The 27,870-nt window shown below is 40.1% G+C and overlaps 2 protein-coding genes across 3 annotated transcripts; one reads left to right on the plus strand and one right to left on the minus strand.

The window, feature by feature from the left end:
• Nucleotides 1-1,403: 1,403 nt before the first annotated feature.
• Nucleotides 1,404-16,658, minus strand: LOC135465618 (protein arginine N-methyltransferase 5-like). Its single transcript, XM_064742895.1, is given in 18 exon segments — nt 1,404-3,469; nt 3,817-3,881; nt 4,879-4,995; nt 5,580-5,673; nt 6,870-6,979; nt 7,663-7,838; nt 8,281-8,403; nt 8,755-8,813; nt 9,241-9,318; nt 10,831-10,889; nt 10,892-10,901; nt 11,492-11,581; nt 12,290-12,503; nt 13,160-13,269; nt 14,925-15,056; nt 15,482-15,567; nt 15,816-15,934; nt 16,493-16,658. Coding segments are annotated over 18 exon segments (1,896 nt in total). The 5' UTR covers nt 16,594-16,658; the 3' UTR covers nt 1,404-3,316.
• A 1,227-nt stretch (nt 16,659-17,885) lies between these two features.
• LOC135465888 (UPF0489 protein C5orf22 homolog) lies at nt 17,886-26,148 on the plus strand. Of its 2 annotated transcripts, none has more exons than XM_064743256.1 (7): nt 17,886-18,006; nt 18,932-19,077; nt 19,392-19,541; nt 20,163-21,069; nt 22,039-22,133; nt 24,821-25,036; nt 25,737-26,148. In XM_064743256.1, exons 1-7 carry the CDS (start codon nt 17,959-17,961, stop codon nt 25,891-25,893), a joined length of 1,719 nt encoding a protein of 572 aa, XP_064599326.1. In that variant the 5' UTR covers nt 17,886-17,958; the 3' UTR covers nt 25,894-26,148. The 2 variants fall into 2 exon arrangements, with proteins under 2 accessions (XP_064599326.1, XP_064599327.1); XM_064743257.1 differs by having other exon boundaries at nt 17,912-18,030.
• Nucleotides 26,149-27,870: the final 1,722 nt, after the last annotated feature.

Raw genomic sequence — 27,870 nt, forward strand, 5'->3', positions numbered from 1 at the left:
ATGGTGACATACGGGACAGACAGGCATCGGGTCAAGTTCCAGTATGGTGACACACTGGGCAGACAGGCATCAGGTCAAGTTCCAGTATGGTAACATACGGGACAGACAGACATCAGGTCAAGTTCCAGTATGGTAACATACAGGACAGACAGGCATCGGGTCAAGTTCCAGTATGGTGACACACTGGGCAGACAGGCATCAGGTCAAGTTCCAGTATGGTAACATACGGGACAGACAGGCATAGGGTCAAGTTCCAGTATGGTAACATACGGGACAGACAGGCATCGGGTCAAGTTCCAGCATGGTGACACACTGGGTAGAAAGGCACCAGGTCAAGTTCCAGTATGGTGACACACTGGGCAGAAAGGCACCAAGTCAAGTTCCAGTATGGTAACATATGGGACAGACAGGCATCGGGTCAAGTTCCAGTATGGTAACATACGGGATAGACAGGCATCGGGTCAAGTTCCAGTATGGTGACACACTGGGCAGAAAGGCACTGGGTCAAGTTCCAGTATGGTGACATACGGGACAGACAGGCATCGGGTCAAGTTCCAGTATGGTGACATACGGGACAGACAGGCATCAGGTCAAGTTCCAGTATGGTAACATACGGGACAGACAGGCATCGGGTCAAGTTCCAGTATGGTAACATACGGGACAGACAGGCATCGGGTCAAGTTCCAGTATGGTGACACACTGGGCGGACAGGCACTGGGTCAAGTTCCAGTAAGATGACACACAGGGCAGACAGCCATCGGGTCAAGTTTCAGTATGGTGACACACTGTGCAGAAAGGCACCGAGTCAAGTTCCAGTATTGTGACACACTGGGCATATGGGCAACGTGTCAAGTTTCAGTATGGTAACACACTGGGCGGACAGGCATCGGGTCAAGTTCCAGTATGGTAACATATGGGACAGACAGGCATCGGGTCAAGTTCCAGTATGGTGACACTCTGGGCATATAGGCAACGTGTCAAGTTTCAGTATGGTAACACACTGGGCGCACAGGCATCGGGTCAAGTTCCAGTATGGTAACATATGGGCATATGGGCAACGTGTCAAGTTTCAGTATGGTGACACACTGGGCATATGGGCAACGTGTCAAGTTTCAGTATGGTAACACACTGGGCATATGGGCAACGTGTCAAGTTTCAGTGCAGTGACACTTCATCACAGGCGGCATTATTTATTAAAGCAACTACATGTACCTGTACACAGAGGTTGCCCCAAAACTTCACATACACTTTCTGTTTATATCCAAGGCTAAAATGTGCATAATGTTGAAAAGCAATATTCTACTGACACTGGGAAGTTTGTGATGATAACACTTTCAAATTGATGCTTGGTAAATAATCAACACAGCTCAAAGAATCTGGAAAAATGTTCATTATGTATTGGCACAGACACAAATACTTCAGTCTTAGAATGCAACGTATTTTCCTGACATTTTGTTTGTGACATGGAATCGTAGAACATCAAGAGCAATTCTTACTTTTACACATTCCCTGGGAAAACTAAATGTATACAGTGTATAGGGGCCTGCATAAGATCAGCACCACCTCTGGAAAACCGTTTGTCTCGCTTCAAAGAGCCACAAAAGTTTGACAGGTTCCAGCGCATACTTTATGAGGACAATTTTTTTTCTCTTGAACATGTCATTTACTTACCTGCCTATTTCACAATGTAGACAAGAAAATTTCAAAAGACAAAGAAGAAATTTGTCAAAATCATGATATTCACTGAAAAAACTCTGAGTGAAACAAGACTAGTATTGGGACAGAGAGACATGCACACTAACACAAAGCCTTCAAGCCCTCATTTTATGTCAACAGTTGGTTCACATCCTGGTTGGTAATGGCCCTAGATATAACTCGTCCAGAAGTAGGAGCACATCCAGTATGGATCAAGTTAATTATTACACAGTCTTGCAATGGATTAACCAATATACATGATCTTTGAAATGCAAGAAAACTAAGTTAAGTTTTGTAAGAAAATCATGTACATGAAACACTGACATAATAGATGGAAGTTGACTATTTTGTAGCAAGCTTGTTCATGTCATACACATTACATCTTCTACAGTATCAGTGGCTTGTTCATGTCATACACATTACATCTTCTACAGTATCAGTGGCTTGTTCATGTCATACACATTACATCTTCTACAGTATCAGTGGCTTGTTCATGTCATACACATTACATCTTCTACAGTATCAGTGGCTTGTTCATGTCATACACATTACAACTTCTACAGTATCAGTGGCTTGTTCATGTCATACACATTACATCTTCTACAGTATCAGTGGCTTGTTCATGTCATACACATTACATCTTCTACAGTATCAGTGGCTTGTTCATGTCATACACATTACATCTTCTACAGTATCAGTGGCTTGTTCATGTCATACACATTACATCTTCTACAGTATCAGTGGCTTGTTCATGTCATACACATTACATCTTCTACAGTATCAGTGCTATGAACGTACATACTTCATGATCATGAACTTCACTGCTACTGCAATCATTGTGACCAAAGCCAAAAATTTTGAAATGGTTGACCTTGAACATTACAACTTATCGACCACCTACATGACCTTTACGAGTTAAACTAAGTGAATCCTGTTCTGTTTTTTCCCCTGCAATACAAAACTTAGTGGCAACTAACTTCCATAGTTAAGCTATGTCACAAAGTTTGTTTTGATCACTTGTATAAGCAATGACAACCATTTAACTGCTTCTTTTTTAATGCACATTCAGAATCCACAATACTCTTAATGCCCACAGCTAACAGGAAGTAATTTTCTTAAATGGCCCTACCATGTGGATGAATCATTAACAAAAAAGCCAAATGTAGCACTTGAAAACGGCAAAAATTTAGTTGAAATACAGTACGGTATCCTCATTTAAATTGAAACTATACACAACTCTTCACAAACATGCCTTTCTATCCCAGATGACCTTGAGGCGTGCACATTTAACAGTACTGATCACACTTCCCCTTAAAACACTGTAGGGCAAATTGATTGCCCGCAATCTTCTTTATCAAGAAAATGCTCTGTTAAATCTAAGAAATCTGCTGAAAGAATGGACTTTTTTTTTGTTTGGATATGATGATAAAAAACAGAATTTCATTCTTCTCTCAGGATGAGATCCAGCTTGAAATGCTTGAGAAATGAGAGTTTGTTCTAAATGACCTCTCCCATACACATATGTCCTCAAATCTTCAGTATCAATGCAACTCAATGTCCCCTGTTAAACTCGCCTTTGCCCTCTATCCACTCCAGTATGACCTCTCTCAGGGGTCCCTCCCTACAGGCCGATGGTGTAGGAACGCCCTTTAGGGTTATGGATGGAGAGGATCTGGGGCTCTAGGAGACACCACTCGTACCAGATGTTCTTGGGGGTGCACAGACGCCAGATGTCAAACACCACACGGCTCCCTTTCTTCAGGTATATAGGTTGCTGAAGGACAGAATAATCAAGTCTATAAAGTTGCTCAGGATTTTTCTCACACTTTGGTTACTCTGGGTTACTAAAATTTATACTCACAGTATTTGCTTGACAATAAAGAACAGCCCAATAAATCTCCTCAGTTAACCATCTGGGACAGATATATTTACAGTTTACCTGGACAGGCAGGTGACCACCCTCAGCCAATCAATGGTGGTTGCATGAGAACTGGGACTACCTGATTAGTCACGTTTAGGTTGACCACAAATGAAGTGTTTCCACATACATGCAATTAGTGAAAAGCTCCTTTAGAAGGCTCTGAAATCCCAGATTGAAGGAACATTGAATTGTGGACTCACCTTGACTGGGAACAAAATAGGAAACCAGCTGAACATTCCAGGTGAGTGTGTTGACGGGAGAATACCTATGTAGGTCAAAAAAAAAAAAACCCAAAAAACCAGACATGGTATTAAGTTATTCAGACAATGTACAGGTATTGACCAGGGCAGGTTTCAACAGGAAGTATTGAACTTAGGCCTAAATTAAAACTTCACACTTTTTGAAAGTTTAAAATTGTGACAGATAACAAAGCAGTTTTCCCACTGTAATAAATAGGTGTCAATAATTTGAACAGCATACAACATGTATGTGATCCTATTGTAAATATTTAACTTACATGTATATTTAAACTTAAACAAACAAACTGTCAAAACTGCCTAGATCCATGTCACCATGAGTTTGTTTTTAATAACTCAACTGATCCTTTTCTTTATTGGAATTTATCCTAATGATGTATTCAGGATTATTTCACTTATAAGACAATGGTCCTTTTTATGGGTAGAAGAATCCAGGCAGAGCCTGAGGGTAAATGCAGCACCCGTTGTCAGGCACACCACACACCTTCTAATTCCATACCTTTTTTTATTCCACTGATATTTTACACCATATTGAAGAAATATTTCACTTATGTGATGGTGGCTAGCCTTATGGTGGGAGGAAACTGAGCCCTGAGCCAAGGGGAAACCCACGGTTGCTGGCAGACCTTCCCATGTTTGACCAGAGAGGAAGCCTACATAATAAGGCAGTTGCAATCCTGCACCATATTTATATTCATCCGTGTTGCAGGTCAAGCAAAATCTAACTGATATGCAAAAGCGGGCACCAGAGCGTGAAAGGAGTACTGTAATTCTTCAACATTTTTGCATGTTTGCAAGGTGTTTATTCTGGCAAATCCTGAGGGCATTATTCTGTGCAGACTGATAAAAAAATACTTTTTGTATTAGCCCTGAAATTGGTCAATCCACACTATGTAGCTTTGTCTCCAAAATCAAACTATAAACATGCGTAAATTGCACTCACAGTTACTGAAAGTCACTTGGTATGCGAAAATGTTGAGGAATTAAAGTGGTACAGTAGCTTACTTAGTGTGACATCTCTGTATAGGGTGGTCTCAAAGTAGCCTGCAAAGCCATGAAGCACAGCGTTGTTATCCATCCGGAACTCCAAACTGGTATAGCGATTGTTGTCTATAACACTGTCTGTACACAAAAAATATTAAAACATCATCTCTTGTTTGTTTCAATGGGCTTTAATGCTGTACCAAAGAATATTTTAACTAAATGTTCGATTTGTGAGGACCGTGGGGTAGAAGAGTTTCATTGTAAATCACTGAAAAATAAATCATTATAAATCATTATAAAATAAAATAAAGATATTGTTATTATTATTATTTTTATTATTATATGCGAGGGTGGCCAGGTTAATGGGTGGAGGAAACTGGAAAGCCTGGTGTAAAACCACCGACCTTCGGGAAACAACCTGTTGACTAAAAGCCACTGAACCGCCAAGATCAATGACAAAGGGAAATCATTACCTGCACAAAACTTGTGCAATGATCAAGGTGGTTTTTGAATTTACTTGTGTATCTGAGTTATTGCATGGAAATTAACAACCTGTCAGAAAGTGATCAGAGATTCCACAAAATGAAGTTGCTCTCACAATTTTATCAGTATTCTTGGAGCACAATTGTTGCGACTGTGTTCTGCCAACAGAACAGACAGGCCAGTGAGATAAACAGATACTGTTGACTACCGCATGAACTGTTGACTACTGCATATCCTACCTTTGTTAGGATGGTGAAAAGAGAAGACCTTCTTGGGTTCTGACAGAATCTGACAATTGTGCAGTCTCACCACATATGGCATCTCAAACATTGACTGTAAACAGAGTTATTTACCTTTAGTTAATTATTTATTTACTTGATTGGTGCTTTTATGCTGTACTCAAAAATATTTCACTTCTACGACAGCGGCCAGCATTATGGTGGTAGGAAACTGGGCAAAGCCCGGGGGAAACCCACAACCATCTGCAGGTTGCTGGCTGATCTTCCCATATACCTTCCCACATATGCCAGCATGAGCTAGACTTGAACTCACAGCCACATTGGTGAGAGCCTTTAGTTAATGATTGTTCACAATTACCATATATGAACTTTATTTACTTATGAAAGTTCCGCAAACAGACTGATGTGGGAAGGTTATGAGTTCAGGCCTTGGGATCAAAAAGTCATCTTGGACTTAAGCTCAAATTTTAAATCGCTTTAAAATTGTTATTTCTTACGTATCAAGGTCAACATATTGCTTGCCCTTGTAAATTCTTGGTAAGTTTGTACTGTAAAATAAATTTCAGTTAAAATAACGGAAAGGAACAGATGAAGTTTTGATTTAAGTCTAAAATCCCCTTGTGATCCCCTGGTCCAGGTTTTTAAAAATGAGTTCACGGATCACATGGTAAAATTGAACATTATTTTACCAATATTGATATTCCAAACTTTGACACATCAGTTTATATATTTCTGTCACATCTTCACGACAAAATGCACATAATGATATTTTGATCTGTATGTCATTTATTAGAATCTAATTTATGTACATCAACACATTAGATGCCAAGAATATTAGTTATAACTACAGCCTTATTAAAACAGAAACAATACATTAAGCTTTTTCCTATGTGTAACATTAAAATTGTTAGGATCAGTTTGCATATTGGGTAAAACTGCCCCAAAACATCATAGGACCTATATGACTGTGATTTCTGCCGTATCAGTTATTTATTAATTTATTTATTTATTTGATTGTTGTTTAATGCCATACTATAGAATTTTTCACTCACAAGATGGTGGCCAGTTACAGGTGGAGGAAACCGGAATGCCCCAGGTAAACAACCATTCTCACAGATAGACACACTATATCAGTCAGGATGAGTGGTCTTCAAACAACGTTAGAAGGCGTCACCAAGCTGCTCTCACGCCCACCACCCCCACTCCCCAAACAGTGAGGGTGGGTGGGGGGTGGGGGGAGGGAATCTACAGGTAACAGTTAATATGCACATGTATTGGCCTGACACTTACATCCTGGTGTTTGTCCTTCTCCTTACACAATCTAACTTCGTTATACAGCTTGGTGGATTGGAGAGGAGCCAGGTAAGATGTGTAATCTTTAGGTATGCTAATCCCATCATCTGTAAAACAACAATTTTTTATCACAATTTTCCTTATATTGTATTATTCTTTTCTTGTTACACAGTATTTATCCTGGTAGTCTTTATCTGGATTCTCCAAATGGACAATATGCATGCTATGACATTATTAACACTTACTTGTCTACTTGATTGGTTTTTTTTCTTATTACGGTATATGACAAATGGTATAATGGGTGATGGAGAAATCTTTTGCCAGGTACCAGAATAAGCCTGTGATTTCACAGACATGTGACTGCATTTGTGCTACTTCATGTGATTACTTAATGCATCTGTTACAGTGCTTCCAGGGCCCACGTGTTGACAACTGTGGTTCTACTACATTGTCAATCCATTGCAGTTGCATTAATCCTTTGCAGCTGCGTGACAAATCTAACATTTTTCCATTCGCTTCACGTCAACACATGCTTCAAAAAGATATTAGGAGTCGATGAAATCACTTCAGTGTATTTCCCATTCTCGGAAGACTTAACAGAATTAGCAAACGCAAACGCAAATAGCAGAGCCACAAGCAAGCCAAGACATGGGCTTCCCCTAGCCAAGAACTACGCACTGACATGTGACACATTACTGTCCTAAAGGGTGTAAAGTACCCTTGACCTGGGTGCACGTAGCGGAAAAATGCATAGAAAACATGGATTTTTGTGGCTTTTTCCCCTTCTCACCTTTCAGAAATCTCTGAGCACCATCCAAACACTCTGGGGATAACTCATTGTCACCAAACGACCCCAGGAGCTCACTGACTAGAATGTCTGTCTTCTCCGGAGCCTTCCACTCCCGCATGTCACACGACACCACTGTAACCTGCTCTCCCCAAACCTCATCCTTCAGGTTCTCAAGTCTGCAAGACAATAGTGTTCATAGACATCTCAGATTTAAACTAAAACCCAAAGGCATCCAAAAAGCCTGGATTTCTGCAGAATGGTAAAGAATTACAGATATTCATGTGTATGCATGTAACTTTAAATCTGGTACAGGTAAACTTGGTGAGAATAATTCCAGACCAAATAAAAATCTAGAAACTTAATAGGACGTAAGTCAAAAATTGCAAATCTTTAAAACATCAAGCTCAGAAGAGGACAGAACTCAAGTTGTGCGTGTTACATTGTTCTGCTATAAAGAATAAACTTTAAACTTTCCACAGCAAAACATTTCAATAGTAGCCGTGTCTGAATTTTTGACTTAAGTCTGAAGATGTTAAGACTGCCAGGTGGGATAGTTTGGTAAGAGGCAAAAAATTACAATTTACCATGTGTACAAAGTCAGGTAGAATGTGTACCTACGTGACAACCGCATTGGGGTTTTTCTCCACAGCAAACACTCGAATCTTGCGGTCAGCCTGCTGTGCTGCCGAGACAGCGGCCCGTACCAGCGGGCCTCTTCCTGCTCCTACCACAGTCAGGACTCTGAAACAAACATCACAGGCTTTATTTTGGTTTTGTTTGTTAGGTTTTTGTCCAGTTACTCCCATCAATGGATGCCGGCATGGATGGTTGTGGCGTACAGGAGTACATCAACTGTGTATGTGTTGACATACACTTAAAGGAGTTGATCAGTCAAATTTCACTTCAATTTGTTTGTGTCTCACCATCGCGAAGGGCAGTTAGAACACAAACGTCCTTTTACAAAACATGTGGGTATAAAGTAGAAAAAAACGGCTGGATCAATGAAGATTTATTAGTTGGATTGAGGTTTAAAGCTGTACTTTTTCACTTATCCATCTTTCTAATCTCACTAAAGCCACGTTTCAGACTTACATTTCTTTCTTGTCTTTCTCATCAGTTGGTATCCTGTCCAGCAAAGCATAATAAATTGCCTGTAACAATAAAACCAATCAATCTATGCATGAATATGTTAAAGAGCTCATTACCAATCAAAAGGCTTGGGCTAAAGTTGATGGACAGAATTAGCTTCACCTGTATACTGATGTTCAAATCACATTTTTTCAACTTCATTTAACATAAAAGGCTGGAATGGTGTACATTTTAATTACCATAACCCATAAGACTTGTCCATGTGCTATATATATTAATGGAAAAAAAAACAGGAAAAATTGGAACAAGAATAGCCAAAAATATCAGATCATTTTCCATTCTTGTATTTAAAATGGTTATACTGTTATTATTATTATTTAGGATTACTTAAGCAAGTATTATGTAGTTCAATTAAAAGAGATTATTTTAACAATGCATTTGGACAATTAGCTTTATTTCTATTGGTCTAAAATCATCAATGTGCCTTACCTTTTGGTACTGAGAGTATTTGACAGGGTCTTTCTCAAAGATCTCGTAGGTTTGTGACTCCAAATTGTCCATCAGTGGCTGGAAATAAGTAACTCTTGGTAACTGTTCTTAATTTGTTACTTTTCATTTACTGCTATCAAATGTAAAGATGAATGGCAAAGAAAGCACTAAAATGAAGAACATATCAGACCAATGGCCATTAGGCACTGTCCAGGAAAATAACTGAATTTTTTTTTTAAGTGGGTTAAAACATCAAATTCTATAATCTATAGAATTTCCAGAGGATATCGGTGAGATCACATCCTTATTTTTTGCTGAAAACAGATCATTTTAAAGTCCAATCAGTGAAGGCATTCATATATCTATATGTATATGGACATGGAATAATGAAATCCAGAAATATGTGTGTTAAGTGGACACGGAATAATGAAATCCAGAAATATGTGTGTTAAGTGGACATGGAATAATGAAATCCAGAAATATGTGTGTTAAGTGGACATGGAATAATGAAATCCAGAAATATGTGTGTTATGTGTTAAGTGGACATGGAATAATGAAATCCAGAAATATGTGTGTTAAGTGGACATGGAATAATGAAATCCAGAAATATGTGTGTCAAGTGGCAAAAACCTGATTTGACATCACTGGTCGCATTGCGATATGGTCAGAAAAACAGGCCGCTGTAATATCTAAAGTTCCAAATGCCTTTTACTGGGTTAAAAACTTGTAAAAAAATAAATCCAAATACTTTTGTGGACAGTGTTTAATGGTCTTTCATTTGACGTATACTGCACGTTAGTGTTTTCTTTGCCTTGAAATATCTGCATTTCCTTTCACAGTGTGATGTCACATTTCCTATTACACTTTTGTTCGAATCTACTAGGTACGCAGGTTAAATATCAGAATCTCCTTTCACATAGTAATATCATTTCTTATTACATTTCAGTTCTTACACACTTGATTCACAGGTGAAATATCAGTATTTCCTTTCACAATATGTAATCTCAAATTTATTATTACACTTTAGTTATTACATACTGGTACAACAGTGAAATATGAGCATTTCCTTTACATTCGTTATTACACATTAGTTCTTACACACTGGGTACACAGGTGCCATATCAGCATTTCCTTTCACATAGTAATATTACATTGGTCATTACATGTTAGTTCTTACACATTGGGTACACAGGTGAAATATCAGTATTTCCTTTCACATAGTAATATTACAGTGGTTATTACATGTCAGTTCTTACACACTGGGTATACAGGTGAAATATTAGCATTTCCTTTCACAAAGTAACATCTACACATTAGTTCTTACACACCTGGGTACACAGGTGCAATATCAGCATTTCCTTTCACATAGTAATATTACATTGGCCATTACATGTTAGTTCTTACACATTGGGTACACAGGTGAAATATCAGTATTTCCCTTTCACATAGTAATATTACAGTGTTTATTACACGTTAGTTCTTACACACTGTGTACACTGGTGAAATGTCAGCAATCTCTTCCACACCAGTAATATCACCTATTACTAAAATCCCCTTTGATGTCGTTTTAAAACAAGATGTAATACAGACCTGTAGGGGACACTGTAGATAATCTTCGTAGCCCCGGGCAAACTGTGATACTGTGTCTGCGGAGGCTGAGTCTACAAAAAATAAACATTTCGAGGGTATAGATTAAGATGTGTGCCATTATGAAAGCAAGTAGAATATCATCATCAAATCAAAAATGAAAACGCAGCAGTTTGAAAAACAAGTCCTGATTATTTGATTTTGAGCAAAGAAATGTCTTGCTGGTACTTCCTATTTAGAAGATGAGAGGATCAAGATACTAGTGATAAGATCTTATTCCAGCCTTGTGTTTTAGTGACATGAAAGAGATGATCCAGGTACTGCTGACAAGATCCTATTCCAGCCTTGTGTCTGACTTACCTAGAAGCGATGATCCAGGTACTGCTGATAAGATCCTGTTCCAGCCTTGTGACTGACTTACCTGGAAGAGATGATCCAGGTACTGCTGCTAAGATCCTGTTCCAGTTTTGTGTCTGACTTACCTGGAAAAGATGATCCAGGTACTGCTGATAAGATCCTGTTCCAGCCTTGTGACTGACTTACCTGGAAGAGATAATCCAGGTAAGGCTGATAAGATCCTGTTCCAGCCTTATGACTGACTTACCTGAAAGAGATGATCCAGGTACTGCTGATAAGTACTGTTCCAGCCTTGTGACTGACTTACCTTGAAAAGATGATCCAGGTATTGCTGATAAGATCCTATACCTATATGTGGGTGTCTGTCAACACCTGTCATCACCAACTGCACATCCAGCTGAAATAATAAAACAAACAAAAAAAATTCAAAAAAAGAGACTGAATGTCTGTCATTGAATGAATATAGCAATCCACGAAGTGACCACTGCTTCAAGCCTTCTGTACCTCATTTAAGTCCTTCAACCCAAGAAGGTAGATTACTTTTCATTATGGCTTTGATATGCCAGGAATTCACAACATATTTATTTATTTAATGTTTTATGCTGTACTCAAGACTATTTCACTTGTGTGACGGTTGCACTGCATTATAGTGAGAGTAAGCCGAGCAAGCTTGGCTGAAAGCTACACCCATCAGCAGGTTCATAAAATACTACAGAACGAGAGTATGGTATAAAAAATCATTCATTTATTGGATATGCTATGTCTGAGTCTGGATTTGACCAATCAAATGCAGGACCATGTACTTCAAATTTCAAATAATTTGGCATGCGAAATTAACATCTCAATGCAGGCTGTAGGGTCAATCTTTCAACCCTTAAAGAGCTAATCTACTTTTTCTACACAGAATTTTGTTGCTTGTTTTCTTAGCTGGCTGGCATATCAAAGGTGTAAGCCTCCTGATTTTCTGACAATCAACTGGAGTGAAATCAAAGCTTGGCCACACTAGTGACCCTTAGCAGCAAACACAACTGCCACCATGTTTCATTACTGACATCAACCATGAACAGCAGTGAACTCTCAACAAATGATCTCTCAGCAAACTGACCTTGAAGAGTCGGCGAAGGTATGCCTGATGAGCTCGTGACAGGACAGGATATCCCTTCTTATTGGTCAGGAAGAGGCTAGTGGAGAGGATCACACATTTGATTGGCTCAGCCAGCCAACGCTGTAAGACCTCCTCTGAGGGAAGGTCAGCTGTCAGTTCCAGGGCAACGCCCATCTTCTTGTAGCAGTCACACATTGTGTGGAACTTATGCCACCTGGACAACACCACATGCAAAATTAACTTAAAATTATTTCTTTGCAGTTTATTTTCAATTTTGGCAATGTGTTACACTTGCACAATTTATTTATTCATGGATGGTTTTAACTATTTCTGATTTTTTTCTTTCTGTAATTATAATACCTTCAAATTCCAGACACAATCTAGTGCAGGTTTCAACAAATGAAAATTCTGAAGAAACTTTCATATTTCATACCAAGGCCACAAGATAGGTGAATGTAACTACTTTTTAGTTGAAAGAAGTTTTCACTTATACCAGGTTTGTGGGTGAATTTAAGTCCAAAGCAAACAACCACCCAACACCTGACAAATCTCCTGACTTAAAGCCACAGCCTTGCCCAACTGGTGCTGTGACCAGACAATGATGCTGCGACAGAAGAGATTATCACCATTTATTAAAGTGAGGCTTTAAGACATCAATGCGTGCTGGCTTCCTCTCCGGCCATAAGTTGAAAGGTCTTCCAGCGACCTGCGGATGGTCGTGGGTTTTCGCCGGGCTCTGCCTGGTTTCCTCTCACCATAATGCTGGCGGCCGTCATATAAGTGAAATATTCTTAAGTACGGCGTAAAACACAAATCAAATAAATAAATGAGACATGAACGAGGGTGTATGGTAAGAGTTGCTATGGTTACCATTCCCAAGTATCCTCATATCTGCCATCCTCATGGCCGTTCATTCCATCCTCCAGGAGATTCTCACACTGGTCCTTGGCAGAAAGGAGAGGAATCTGTATCCAGAATTGCTGTGACATAAAGAAGATGGATCTGATGATAGAACTGCCATAACATAAACAGGAAAATCAATCCAAAATTGCTGTAACAAAGTGAAACTGTCAGCCCTTTCCTTGAGATTCCCCAAGTTTCCGTATATGGGTGTCATTTACAGTAGGTGTATTTGATATTTACAGTAGGTGTATTAACATTTACAGTAGGTGTATTTCGCATTTACAATACATGCACTTGACACTTACAGTGGATGTATTAGACATTTTACAGTAGATTTATTTGATATTTACAGTGGGTTTATTTGACATTTTTACGGCAGATGTATTTGACTTTTACAGCAGGTGTATTTGACATTTACAATAAATGTATTCGCAACTTACAGTAGGTGTATTGAACATTTCCAGAGGGTGTATTGGAAATTTCTAGTAAACGTATTTGACATTTACAATACATGTGAAATTTACAGTAGGTGTATTTGACATTTACAGTATTTATTTATTAATTTGATTGGTGTTTTACGTCGTACTCAAGAATATTTCACTTACATGACGGCGGCCAGCATTATGTTGGGAGGAAACCAGGCAGAGCCTGGTGGAAACCCACAACCATCTGCAGGTTGCTGACAGACCTTCCCACGCACGGCTGGATAGGAAGCCAGCATGAGCTGGACTTGAACTCACAGAGACCACATTGGTGAGAGGCTTCTGAGTCATTACGCTGCGCTTGCATGCTAACCAACTAAGCCAAGGAGGCCACAACATTTACAGTAAGTGCATTTGATATATACAGTAGGTGCATTTGATATATACAGTAGGTGTATTGAACATTTCCAGTGGATGTATTTGACATTTACAGTAGGTGTATTTGATATTTACAGTAAGTATTTCCTGATCATGCTTTCAACCACAGACCAAGCACAACGTGTATGCCATAACAGAAAAAATGAAGTTTTTTTCTAACAACTTTCATGTAAGATAACCCAAACAGACCTACTGCAATGTGCTTTGTCCCAAACCCACAGTTTTATTTTAACTCTAAAAGTTGTCTTAGATTTTCATGGCAAAACTGAAAATTAGCATTTAAAAGAAAAGGTACAAACAATATAAGCTGAGTTATTCAGAAAATAGGTGGAAAAAGACCTAAACAGCCACAGTCATTTTTTCTGATGAGCATGGTCTATTAATAAATATATTTTTAATCTGGAAGGTTACAAGGCCATGGGGAGCACCCTGTTAAAGCAACCAGAAACAAGACGTCGTATCACTCGTACCCATGGCACATATGAATAAAATAAAACAACAACAGTTGCGTTCTCAGATTTTAGAGACACCTCGCACTGGATTAACAAAAAACTGATAACATGGCAGCGCTTTTGATTTTCTCAGCATGTGAGAGTTGGCTTACTTCGAACTGCAATGTCTTGGTTATGCAACATCACAAAGACAAAAAATTATGCCTTTTAAACAGCAGGAAGTATACTTTATCAGTGCACACAGACATTTAAGCTGGCGATGTCTTTTCTGTAAAGTTCAAATGTAATTTCAGAAATAAAACTTGAGACTTAAGTCTGATTTGTAATCTGGTGGCCTGTCACAATGCCTGTACTCAACCATGACCATCGTGACCAGGACTTGGTAATTACTTCACCACAAAGGATGCTCTCATTACTTACCTGATGTACTAAACTGCCCATGATGTGCTCATTGAGAGTGCGGGCCAGGTTAGCAAAACGTCGAGTCTTCAAAGGAACGAGGACTGCGGGCAGGCTGAGGTGAGCTGCGTAGGTAATCTCTTGTTTGAAGGCCTGTGGACCGAGAAAAGGTATAGGATATTAGAGACAATTCTTAATATTATCTTCACCAGTTATGTTCTTCTAGTTCAAGGTAACATTTATTAATTTATTTACTTTATTTACTTTAAATAAGCATTTACTTTAATTTTAAAAGCTGTTTAATCTCTTCAAGACAGTGTTGTTTATGAAATTATATGCTCAGTACCCGTTTCGAGTTCTTTTTATGTCTTTGTGAAGTACAAATGCCTGGAATCCTTTGTGTACCACAAGTCCCCTGTTATACTAAACATCATGTACTGCAATGTGACTGAGAATGATCTTTGAGAGGCAGACAGTTCTGTTAATGAAATTCAGCTACAATTAAATTTACATAAACACAATCTGGATAAAACAAACCACTTTAAAATTTCAAATTTTCCAAAAAAGGAGCAACTGACTATTTCGGAATTGCGACGCAGATGATGAACTTTGGAGTCTAGGTGGAGCCATGGGGAAACTTTTCCAACCACCAGGGTAGACCAGTCTGCAAAGACAGATAGACAAAACATTCATTTACATATGTCTGATTGTTGTTTAATGCCTAACTCCCTCTTTTTTCTTCACTGTATTTAGAAAAATAGCATCATATATATACTTGAATTTTTTCCAAGAGCGCAATTAATTAAAAAAAAAAATTCACATCAGAATTACTTAACTTGGTTTACCATGGCTTCTTTAAGTATGGACAAGATGTAACTTTGCATAATATGCCTCAAAGAAGGTTAGTCTGACCTTGGCTGGTAAGTAGGAGATCAGACCTAGTCAATGCCCCAGGGCGATTCTTTGCTGGGCCTTCAAGGAACTCTCTCTTGTATCGTGGGTTTACAATGGGAAGACATAAAAAGTCAAATCTACAATAAAACAAAGGAGAGTGTTAGGTCAGGTAAAATAATATGTGGTGATTACATAGTATTTTGTCCAACTTTAATTGATACTAAAATTTGTTTGTCCTGCTCCATGATGAATATGCAGATTTTACACAAATGACTTGTATATCAAACTTTAAAAGATGTCTATCAAAATTATTTACAGTTTTGTAAAAAAAATTGTTTCGCATTTGCTTTCAATTTGTGCTGTCCTCTTTTATCACCTTTCTCTCTCTGTTTTTTTAATTTATTTTTTCTCTCTCTCACAAGGCCAGAATGCCACCAAAATTGAAAGCAAGCAAAATTGTGTGGGTCTGGGTTGGCAGTGAGAAACAATAACAATGAAACATGGAGGAGAATTTAAAGTTGGGGTTGCAGTAACTTGGTTGATTGACATCAATTCATTGATGAACCTGCTTTTCTCACTGAACATAAAATAAAGGCCTCATTGACGAGCACTACTCGAAGAAACAAAATGTAAGTATCCATTGCTCTACCGGAGTATAACCAAAGTTAGGTTGTGTCTTTGGTGGTTCGTCTTACCCAGATTTGCATGCCACATCAATGGAGGTATTGATGTCAGGGCTGCAGTGGAAGTCTCTCCCGCACGACAGACGTGTGGACATCCTGATAACACGAGGCATTCAATCGCCCAACAGTAGAATTTTAAGTGTTCACGCTATTAATGTTTCCCGCAAGAAATTCCACCATGCAATGATGCAGACGAAGGTATCCAAAAAGTGTACTTAAGCAAAAGGCGGAAAATTAATAGCCGATTATAGAGCTCTTTCAACAATTATCCGGTATTCAGAAAGAGTTTCACAGTTTTACTTGGTGCTAAAAGCTGTTTTTAACTATACTCATTCATAAAGAAAGGTTTTTAAAGTTTGACTTGAGAAAATTAAATTTTCCTTCGTTCGGGTTTATAAATGATCAGGAATTTGAAGGCAGGCGTTGAAAAGTGAAACGATCAGCCAGACTAACCAAACTAGTTGCCGGTATACTTGTTTGAGTTGCACGTGGATAGTGCGTCTTAGACGTATATAACAGTTCAAGAAATATTTAACAAGTGTTGTCCCATGTGAATTTAGACCCAATCAAGAATACCGGTAGCCTGTAGCTTTAGTGTAGTTTGTGCAGGCCGTCAGTCGTTGTTGAGAAAATTCAGAAAGGATGTCTTTGGTGTGTGCAAAACATTTTTAATGTTCAGACTTTTCTAGTTTTTTTTCTTTCGTTTTCTTTGTTCATGGATGTGAACTAAGGTTCCTTTTTAGTTTTCATTGAACTTCGAGTAGGCTGTGGTGCAATGATTGTTAGAGGCGCATGCTTTTAAATTTGCCTAGATGGACACACGGTGTGGGTTCAAACCTGGGATTTGACAAGGATTTTGTGGTTTGTCACGTTCACATCGTTTTGGGCCTTGCTGACAACAAGTGGTCAACAAGCTCTTGTGGAGGAGGGGAACAATGACTCAGGAGCTTCTCTCCAGTGCAGTCACTGTGAGTTCAAGTTCAGCTCATGCTGGCTTTCTCTCAGGTCATATATGGGAAGGTCTGCCAGCAACCTGTGGATGGTCGTAGGTTTCCTGAGGGCTCTGCACCGTTGCCTCCTTCTGTGATGCTGGTGAATGTAATCTAAGTCAAATATTTTTGAGTATGGTGTAAAACGCTAATCAAGTAAATGAATAAATCTTATGATATTTTGTTCAATGGAAGAGAACCCCTTGTAGCAAAACTAAAGCATTCTTGCTGCATCCAATTCATACTCCCTGCACACAGATACCTTGACCCATAAACCCGATAGTTCTCATATAATGTAGAGTGTGCCTTGATTTTATAGTTTTGTCAGGTGTATTTTGTTATTATAGCAAAAACTGACCCTTTCTGGGATATGGAAAACCAAAAGATGACCTGTATGTGTCTGATGTTCTGTTTCAGGAAATTAGTCACCACCTGATTACAGATTCACAGTTTGTTGAAATTTTGGTGTGATTGACTTGATGAATAGCTATGGAGAGAAAGAGGCTCCCTTTGGTAGTAACAGAAGACCACCATGAGGTTTGAGTTAGTTTCTTCTCAAACGTTTGTCAGCTGTATATTTATGCTTGACTTAATTTAGTCATGGCATTCAAATTTATACACGACATCTGTGGCCAAAGCTGCTAACATTTGTTCTACTGGTAAATTATTAGCATGTGGCTAGTGAGGTCGGCTTTGGTGGCCTAATGGTTAGAGCGTCTGCCTCGAAATCGGGAGGCCTAGGATCAAACCTGGGTCGGATCAAACCAAAGAATGGTACCCGTTGCTGTCTTGCTTGGCAGTCAGCACTGAGAGGTTAGAGCAAGGAAACAGGACTGATTGTCCCAGTGTCGGTATGATGTAACTTGGTGGGGTGTTATGTCTGGTGACTTCAGCCTGATACTTCCCTGGCGGCAGCACTTTGGCACCATGGACTCACCCTGCCACAAGAAGACAAATATATATGTACTCACATCCAGTGACTCCTCGTCATCACACGACTGAAAATTTGTTAAGTACAATGTTAATCCCCAAGCATTCGTTCAGTCAATCATTCATTCATTCATTCAAATCAGGGTTTGTTGGGTTACCTGTCAATATGCAGAGGTTTCTTGCAAGATTTGTCCGGTTTCTTCTGCACATCAACCTAGGCTTTCTGCTACTGTTACATAATTGTAAGTATTCGTGAGTACCTGTGTATGCACTGCCTTCTACACAGTGTCAGTTTAAAACAACCAAATTTATAATACATGTTTAGTACATATTAAATGAGGATTCGGGAACTGGTTTGAGGCAGTTTCCTCTTTCTGTGTACCTGACGACAGTCAAACAAATTTGAAACAAGTCTTGATTCTATCTTCACTGTAAAACCTTTATTCAAAAAAACATCCTGTAACAAGGACATCAATAAATGAAGTTAAGAATTGTATGTCACATATAGTAATAGCTTTGATTTGTTTCACAGGTACTGCCTCACATTTATCGTGGGATAGGAGCAAAGCGTCTACCCTTCTCTAACCTGACCATGATACATTTTGACTCTCACCCAGATCTGCTGATTCCTGCTCAGATGTTGGCTGACGACACGTTTGATAAAAATGTCCTCTTTGAGTATGTTGTTTAATTCCATACCTGCAGGTTCTCAGGTTCTTCTATCAATAAAAGCACTGACTGCTGTATATATGATCACAAATCAAATACATAAAGGAATTATCTGTGCATATTCTTTTGGAATATCATATCTCAGTAATAATATTGATGATAATTTTCATTTAATATAAAAGTGCCAGTATTCTGCTGTAACCAGTTACGTAAGTCAAACAGCATGTAAACTGATGTCTGCAGGTGTTCTGTTTATCAAAGAAGGGCTGCTTCATCGCCACCCATAAAGCTTTGTGGATAATTCTTTCTGTCCTAACTTACAGGACAATGAGCATAGAGAACTGGATCGTACCAGCTGTGTATGCTGGGCACATTGACCATGTGATCTGGGTCAAGCCACCCTGGTGTGAACAAATGAAGGACATGCACACCAGATTTTATGTGGGCAAATGTTCGGAAACTGGACGTATCAGGTAACTGCTTTTGCTATCATCTTGATTGATTGGTCATTATCACAGAATGAGGTTCTCACATATCTGGTACTGAAAATGAGAATGAAAGCCCAGAAATTAGGTTTATCATCAATGATTATTTTAATTACTGTTTTAGCCTATGTGAACATGATCATGCACCATTGTATAAGTGGAATATAATAGAATATTGTGTTTGATGCCAGTCAACTAAATAAACTGATTATCATTGCCTTGAAATAATGGTTTGTATACCTGTACCAGAGGTCATTTTCCCCAGTGACAGGTGGATATGTTTTAGCGCGCTATTTGTGGAAATTTCTAAAATGTATTTGAGCAAAAATTCAGCTCATCAAAACCAGTTTCAGCCAATTTTATATGCAGTTATGCATTTGAAAGAAGCAAAATGCTAGCCCCTGAGACAGATGTGTTACTAGAAGTGCACAGTTGGAGAAACTTATGAATAGATAGAAAAAGAACTGGCAATTTGATTCATCAGGTTCAAAAAATTTTATATTTCTTTTCTTGGCCTACATGTATGTTTTGGCCATTTTCCGTGTCTTCAGTGAAGAAACCAAATGAGTTGTATTTTTTATTTATTATAATATCTTCATTCTACTGCAGAGTTTCCTCCAGTGAAAACTACTTTCTGAGTGAAACCCTGTATGCTGATGAGGAAACCCTGATGAACAAAAAGTTGTTTCACCTCTCAGTGCTGACTCTAAAACCTCGCTTGTGGGAATCACTCTCATCGTGCGAGGATGTTATCACCAAGGAAACCAGCGACCCTAAGTGCAAGCGCGCTGACGCACTCCGATCATCTGATAGGCAAAGTAGTGAAGTTGAATCTGGTGGGGAAAAAACAGGAACAAAATCCAGCGGTTCGTTAGATGTCACAGAGTCTGACAGTTTGCCCATTGACAGCAGTGCAAGGGGAGATAATTCATCCACAGAAAGATGTCCCAGAAAAGCAGTTTGTGACAATCGTGCTACAGATGGTTCTATGACAATTTCTACCTCTACTTCTTGTCTTTTGGAGAAAAGACCTCAGAAAAGGCTAGGAAATGTTAATAATGTGACGTCAAAACATGATGATGATGAAAGTTTGGTGAAAGTTTCATGCAAAATGCCAAAACTTTTGTCAGAGGAGAAAGAGGCTTGTTATTCACAGTGTGTTGAACACAGCAAACTGAGTATTGATAAATCAGGGATAAATTCAGGGAATGTTTGTAATTGTGAAATAAGTCACAATGGAGAACTGGTACATAAAGAGATGGGGAGTAAATGTGATACAAGAGCTGAAAATGAAGAAAGGATAGATCCGAGTCAGGTGTCACAGGAATGCTCAGTTTTTCTACAGGATCTACAGGATTCCCTGACAAAACTGGTTCAAGGGAAGCAGTATATTTTAGATATTGACCTGGACTTCTTCTCTACCCTGAACCCATTCAAGACTATGCTGACTGATTTTCAGTACAGGACTTTACGAAAACTGTACCAGTTCAAACCCCCCAGCTCTAATGATAAGCAGGTACATCTAAGCAGTTCTAACATAGAGTAGTTAAATATAACACAATGCCACAATGTTGAAACAAAGATTAGCTAAGTGTAACACAATGTATTAATGTTGCCAGAGAATGGCAAAATGCAACATAATTTAGTAATGTTGAAACAAACATGACCTCATGTGACACAATGTAGCAATGTTAAGACAAATGACCTTATGTGACACAAGGGGCCTGCGAGGCTCAGTTAGCGCGCTAGGGCAGCGTAATGACCTGGGTAGCCTTTCACCAATGCAGTCGCTGTGAGTTCAAGTCCAGCTCAAGCTGGCTTCCTCTCCAGCCATACGTGGGAAGGTCTTCCAGCAACCTGCGAATGGTCATGTTTCCCCCTGGCTCTGCCTTTTTTTTTCAGCCGGAGTATAATTGAAATATTCTTGAGTATTGGTAAAACACCAATCAAATAAATCATATCATGTGACACAATGTTGCAATGTCAAAACAAACATGACCTGTGACACAGTGTAGTAATGTTAAAACAAACATAACCTGATGTAATACAATGTAGCAATGTTAAAAGAAACGTGACCTCATGTGACACAATGTAGCAATGTTAAAAACAGTGAAGAAACAAAGAATGACTAAATGTAACATAGGTAGCATGCCTATTTTCTCGAGCTTCTTGTATCCCCTTATCCCATATTTAAGAATTTTGTACTTGTCCAGTAGTGTTCAATTTTATGGGTGGAGGAAGAGGGAGTTCCCAGGGTAAACCACCGACGGACAAGTTACTGACAAACTTTGACATTTGGACAACATATGGAAACTGCTGGACAGACATCAACGTACAATTTCTGAAAATTGCTCAGCTTCGTAAATTAAGTGTGTAAATCATAATGTACAGCCGAGCTGGAAAAGTGAATAAGTTCATTGTGTTTCAAACTACATGTATGCAAAGTGATTTAGCGGGCTAACACAAACATTATTTCTTGTTTTAGGACATTAATGAATGTTTACAGAGAAGGAAAGACCAGCTTGATCAGCTGAAATTAGCCATTGTCAACAGGAACCCAGAGCTGGCTGCAGAAGAGAGGTTAGTCACAAACTAATATTAGGACCATCAGAGAAATTTATGCTTGTCTTACGAAGTAAGGAGAGGTAATGTGAGAGGGGAATCAGTGGCGGTGTGGGTGGTGTCCAGTTTGTTAAAGTTTTTGGCCAATCATATGGTTACAAAAGCCACCCACAGTACACAGATAGCCAATCATAGGGTTACAAAGGCTACCCACAGTACACAGATAGCCAATCATAGGGTTTCAAAGGCTACCCACAGTACACAGATAGCCAATCATAGGGTTGCAGATGCTACCCACAGTACACAGATAGCCAATCATAGGGTTGCAGAGGCTACCCACAGTACACAGATAGCCAATCATAGGGTTGCAGAGGCTACCCACAGTACACAGATAGCCAATCATAGGGTTGCAGACGCTACCCACAGTACACAGATAGCCAATCATAGGGTTGCAGAGGCTACCCACAGTACACAGATAGCCAATCATAAGGTTGCAAAGGCTACCCACAGTACACAGATAGCCAATCATAGGGTTGCAAAGGCTACCCACAGTACACAGATAGCCAATGATAGGGTTGCAGAGGCTACCCACAGTACACAGATAGCTAGTCATCTGTAGCGATTTGCATATCAAAGACCAAGGAAGTCTTTTACATCATAGCTCAACATTTTGCTCAGCTATTCCACAGGGTTGCAATTGCCATAGTACATCGATTGCCAAATGCAGGCATTTGCATATCAAAGACTTGTGTCCTTTACCACCACAGTGATTTACAACTCCATAACATATGAAGTCACTGCTCTGTAATCCTTACACATACGATAAACAGTGATAGTTGTGACAGTATAATCAGTTTGACCTTTCTTGCTGATTTAGTGGCAAGATCTTAGCAATTTAGAATTAGAGGAAAATATCTGTGTATGACAGTGTCAATAATTCTACCTTTTTTGGTTTTATAGGTCAGTATTTGAATGTATCACATGACCTGAGCATTATGCAGTTTTACAATCAGGCGAGCTACTGGTATTCTCTGAATACCTTGTTTTCAGAGTGGCTTTTTATTGCATGCTTAATTACAGAATGAAGAAAGTGTGTTATGTATTTATCTATTTATTTATTTATTTATTTGATTGGTTGTTGTATTCTGTATTCAAGAATATTTAACTTACTCTGATTCATCTAAACTTTGGGACAGATATTAGTAGTGTTGAAAGTAGAATATTACATTTCTTTACCAGCCTTTTGGAAAAGTAGAGATATGAGTATGTTGTTCATTAGATGGTCTGACCATATGAGAAAAAAAAGAGACTCAATATTCTTGCTGGAATTACATATATATTGGCTAAAATGAGCAGACCAGGTGTCCCAAATTTCAGAGGAAACAGGGTTAGCCTGGTTCTCATGGAGCCGACGGTAGATGACCTGTGTTGATCTATGGCCGGCAGTCCAAAAACTGGTTGGCACCGTTGCGTTTTTCACAATCACAGCCGCTGACCATTGAGGTCCCAGTCTTGAATGCAGATGATGCTAGTAAGTGGTTAAGCTGCAGCTTCGTTAATCTCCGTAAGTTTGTGAGATAGCTGATGTTACACTGATGCTACACTGATGTTAGGCAACTCGGGTTTCTTCCACCTGTAGACGTGATCAGTTAAACTTCATTGGTTAAGGAGCTATCAAATACAATAAGAGAGTCAGTAGGTATGAATGGTCGCACTAGATGCAAGTTCAATCCTGGCCTTGGACAGGGTATTTCAATCCCCCACCCTCAATTGCTCAGGCCATGGTCTGTATGGTCACTAGATCTGTATGGTCACACTAGGTGTATGTTCAATCCCGGCCTTGGACAGGGTGTTACAATCCCCCACCCTCACTGCTCAGGCCATGGTCTGTATGGTCACAAGGTCTGGTCACACTAGATACAAGTTCAATCCTGGCCTTGGACAGGGTGTTTCAATCCCCCACCCTCACTGCTCAGGCCATGGTCTGTATGGTCACACTAGGTGCAAGTTCAATGCCGGCCTTGGACAGGGTGTTTCAATCCCCCACCCTCCCTGCTGGGGCCATGGTCTGTATGGTCACACTAGGTGCAAGTTCAATCCTGGCCTTGGACAGGGTGTTTCAATCCCCCACCCTTACTGCTCAGGCCATGGTCTGTATGGTCACACTAGGTGCAAGTTCAATCCCAGCCTTGGACAGGGTGTTTGAATCCCCCACCCTCACTGCTGGGGCCATGGTCTGTATGGCCACACTAGGTGTATGTTCAATCCCAGCCTTGGACAGGGTGTTTGAATCCCCCACCCTCACTGCTGGGGCCATGGTCTGTATGGTCACACTAGGTGCAAGTTCAATCCCGGCCTTGGACAGGGTGTTTCAATCCCCCACCCTCACTGCTCAGGACATGGTCTGTATGGTCACAATGTGTGGTCACACTAGATGCAAGTTCAATCCTGGCATTGGACAGTCCCCCACCCTGCTCAGGCCATGCTAACAGTGAACAGTTGATAATGCTCATGTGGCATTTTTGGCTGCCTAGCACTCATTGAAGATCATTTGTCTTCCATCTATATTGTGTGCATAACTCAAATACTAATCAGAAACACTTAGAAATTTTTTTCAACACTTTTAATTTTATAAGAATCTGTAATATTTTGCCAGACGGAGTGGTTAAAATCAGTGACAATTTTACATGACAATTATTGAACAGGGACCTCATAGCAGACCTGCTAGCTGATCTTGAGAGATCAGGGAAGGATACTGGAAGAGCTGTCGACCTTGAGCTGATCCATGAGGCTGGTTGTACGTGTGATGATACAGAGCTACCTCATCACAAGAGTTCTGATGAAGAGATACAGCACCTGGTGGCATGCGTGGAACACCTCCTGGGTTACCTCCCCTTACCTCAGATGATCACTGTGGCAAGGTCAGGCATATATTAATATTTTTTATTCCTGATATAGCAGTCAGGTTAACTGTCTGTATGTAGCATGTCCAATGCCTGGTTTCCACATCTAATCATTGCAGTATGTGTATACATGTAAGCCATGTGTGCTGAGCTTACTCAGATTTGGGCATATGCATCATTATGCTGGTACGTATAGTACATCTGTATGCTGAGCGGGTGGGCAGAGTAATACATGTACCACACCTTTCACAGTCTTGTCATCAAATCTGACTCTAAATAAGCACATAATTTTAAGCACATGCATACTATAAGCTATTTGCCTGTTGAGAATTGCTATATGGGAATTTTAACATGGGTGTGAAATTTTAAAATTTCAAATGAATCACGGATGTTGTTGGGAGAAGATCATGTAATACGTCTTGATTATAGCCCCGTGGGTATTTGCCATGATGGGTCTTGTTCAGCAGAGTATTATTGAAATTGTGTAGAAGATACATACAAAGTAAATACTGCTTCACAACCAGATTCACAATTATCCCTCTCTCTGATGTATATCATATCCTGCTTTCCAGATTCACAATTATCCCTCTCTGTGATGTATTTCAGGTCCAGTTTACCAGAGTCAAAATTATCCCTCTCTGTGATGTATTTTAGACCCACTCACTCACTCACTCACTCAACCAAAGGGTCTGTCACACCTCTCTGTACTTTGCTGCAGGTCCAGCCAGGATGACTATTGCCCTCCAGACCAGGTGGACTTCATTGAGGAGTTGTTGTTGGAAACTCTCCATAATGTCTATGATAACCTCTCTGTAACAAAGGACTACATAAGTGTAGACAACCTAGAGGCTTCTGGATCAGGGGTACCACAGTGAATGACAATCAGAGGCGCACCAAGCAGAGGTGCCTCAGTGGATGACAAACAGAGGCTCCACACAGGAACAGAAAGCAGAGATGCCTTAGTGGATGACAAACAGAGATGCCACAGTGAACACCATGCAGAGATGCCTCAGTGAATGACAATCAGAGGCGCCACAGTGAACACCATGCAGAGATGCCTCAGTGGATGACAAACAGAGGCGCCACAGTGAACACCAAGCAGAGATGCCTCAGTGGATGACAGGCAGATGGGCCACAGTGAACACCAAGCAGAGATGCCTCAGTGGATGACAGGCAGATGGGCCACAGTGAATGATAGACAGATGTACCACAGTGAATGATTGGCAGGGGTACCACAGTGAATGACAGGCAGATTGGCCACAGTGAATGACAAGCAGGTGTATCACTGTGAATGACAGGCAGATGTACCACAGTGAATGATAGACAGATGTACCACAGTGAATGACAGGCAGATTGGCCACAGTGAATGACAAGCAGGTGTATCACTGTGAATGACAGGCAGATGTACCACAGTGAATGATAGACAGATGTTCCACAGTGAATGATTGGCAGGGGTACCACAGTGAATGACAGGCAGATGGGCCACAGTGAATGACAAGCAGGTGTATCACTGTGAATGACAGGCAGATGTACCACAGTGAATAACAGGCAGATGTACCACAGTGAATGACAAGCAGGTGTACCACAGTGAATGACAGACAGATGGACCACAGTGAATGACAGGCAGGTGTACCACAGTGAGTGACAGGCAGATGTACCACAGTGAATGACAGGCAGGTGTATCACAGTGAATGACAAGCAGGTGTACCACAGTGAATGACAGGCAGATGTACCACAGTGAATGACAGGCATGTGTATCACAGTGAATGACAGACAGATGTACCACAGTGAATGACAGGCAGATGGGCCACAGTAAATAACAGGCAGATGTACCACAGTGAATGACAAGCAGGTGTACCACAGTGAATGACAAGCAGGTGTACCACAGTGAATGACAGACAGGTGTATCACAGTGAATGACAAGCAGGTGTACCACAGTGAATGACAGGCAGATGTACCACAGTGAATGACAGGCAGGTGTATCACAGTGAATGACAGGCAGATGTACCACAGTGAATGACAGGCAGATGTACCACAGTGAACGACAGGCAGATGTACCACAGTGAATGACAGGCAGATGGGCCACAGTGAATGACAGGCAGATGTACCACAGTGAATGACAGGCAGATGTACCACAGTGAATGACAGGCAGATGTGCCACAGTGAATAACAGGCAGATGGGCCACAGTGAATAACAGGCAGATGGGCCACATTGAATGACAGGCAGATGTACCACAGTGAATGACAGGCAGATGGGCCACAGTGAATAACAGGCAGATGGGCCACAGTGAATAACAGGCAGATGGGCCACAGTGAATGACAGGCAGGTGTACCACAGTGAATGACAAGCAGATGTACCTCAGTGAATGACAAGCAGGTGTACCACAGTGAATGACAGACAGGTGTATCACAGTGAATGACAAGCAGGTGTGCCACAATGAATGACAAGCAGGTGAGCCACAATGGACGACAGGTAAAGCAAATGACAGAGATGCCTAAGTTAATGTCCATTAAAGGTGCCATAATGAACAACAAACAAAAGTCACTGCGAACAACAAGCTGAGGTGCAAGGGTAAATGACAGAAGGAGCAGAAGGGCCACATGAAATGATAATTATATTTGCTGCAGTGAATGATAATTATAGGTGCCTCAGTAAACGATGAGTATTTGTGCCCTAGCAAACAATTGTTGTCGGGGCCGTAGGGAAAGGTCTTAATTGCTATGGTGAACGACGAGCAGAAGTGCCACAGTGAAGAACAGTCAGAATGGCAGTTATCTCCCCTTTCCCAGAGTAGACGCCATCCTTTGGATGTTCCATGTGATAGTGCATTTTGGCTGTTCCATCTGATGTG

This window comes from Liolophura sinensis, chromosome 5, assembly GCF_032854445.1.
Source record: "Liolophura sinensis isolate JHLJ2023 chromosome 5, CUHK_Ljap_v2, whole genome shotgun sequence".
NCBI classification, from domain to species: domain Eukaryota; kingdom Metazoa; phylum Mollusca; class Polyplacophora; order Chitonida; family Chitonidae; genus Liolophura; species Liolophura sinensis.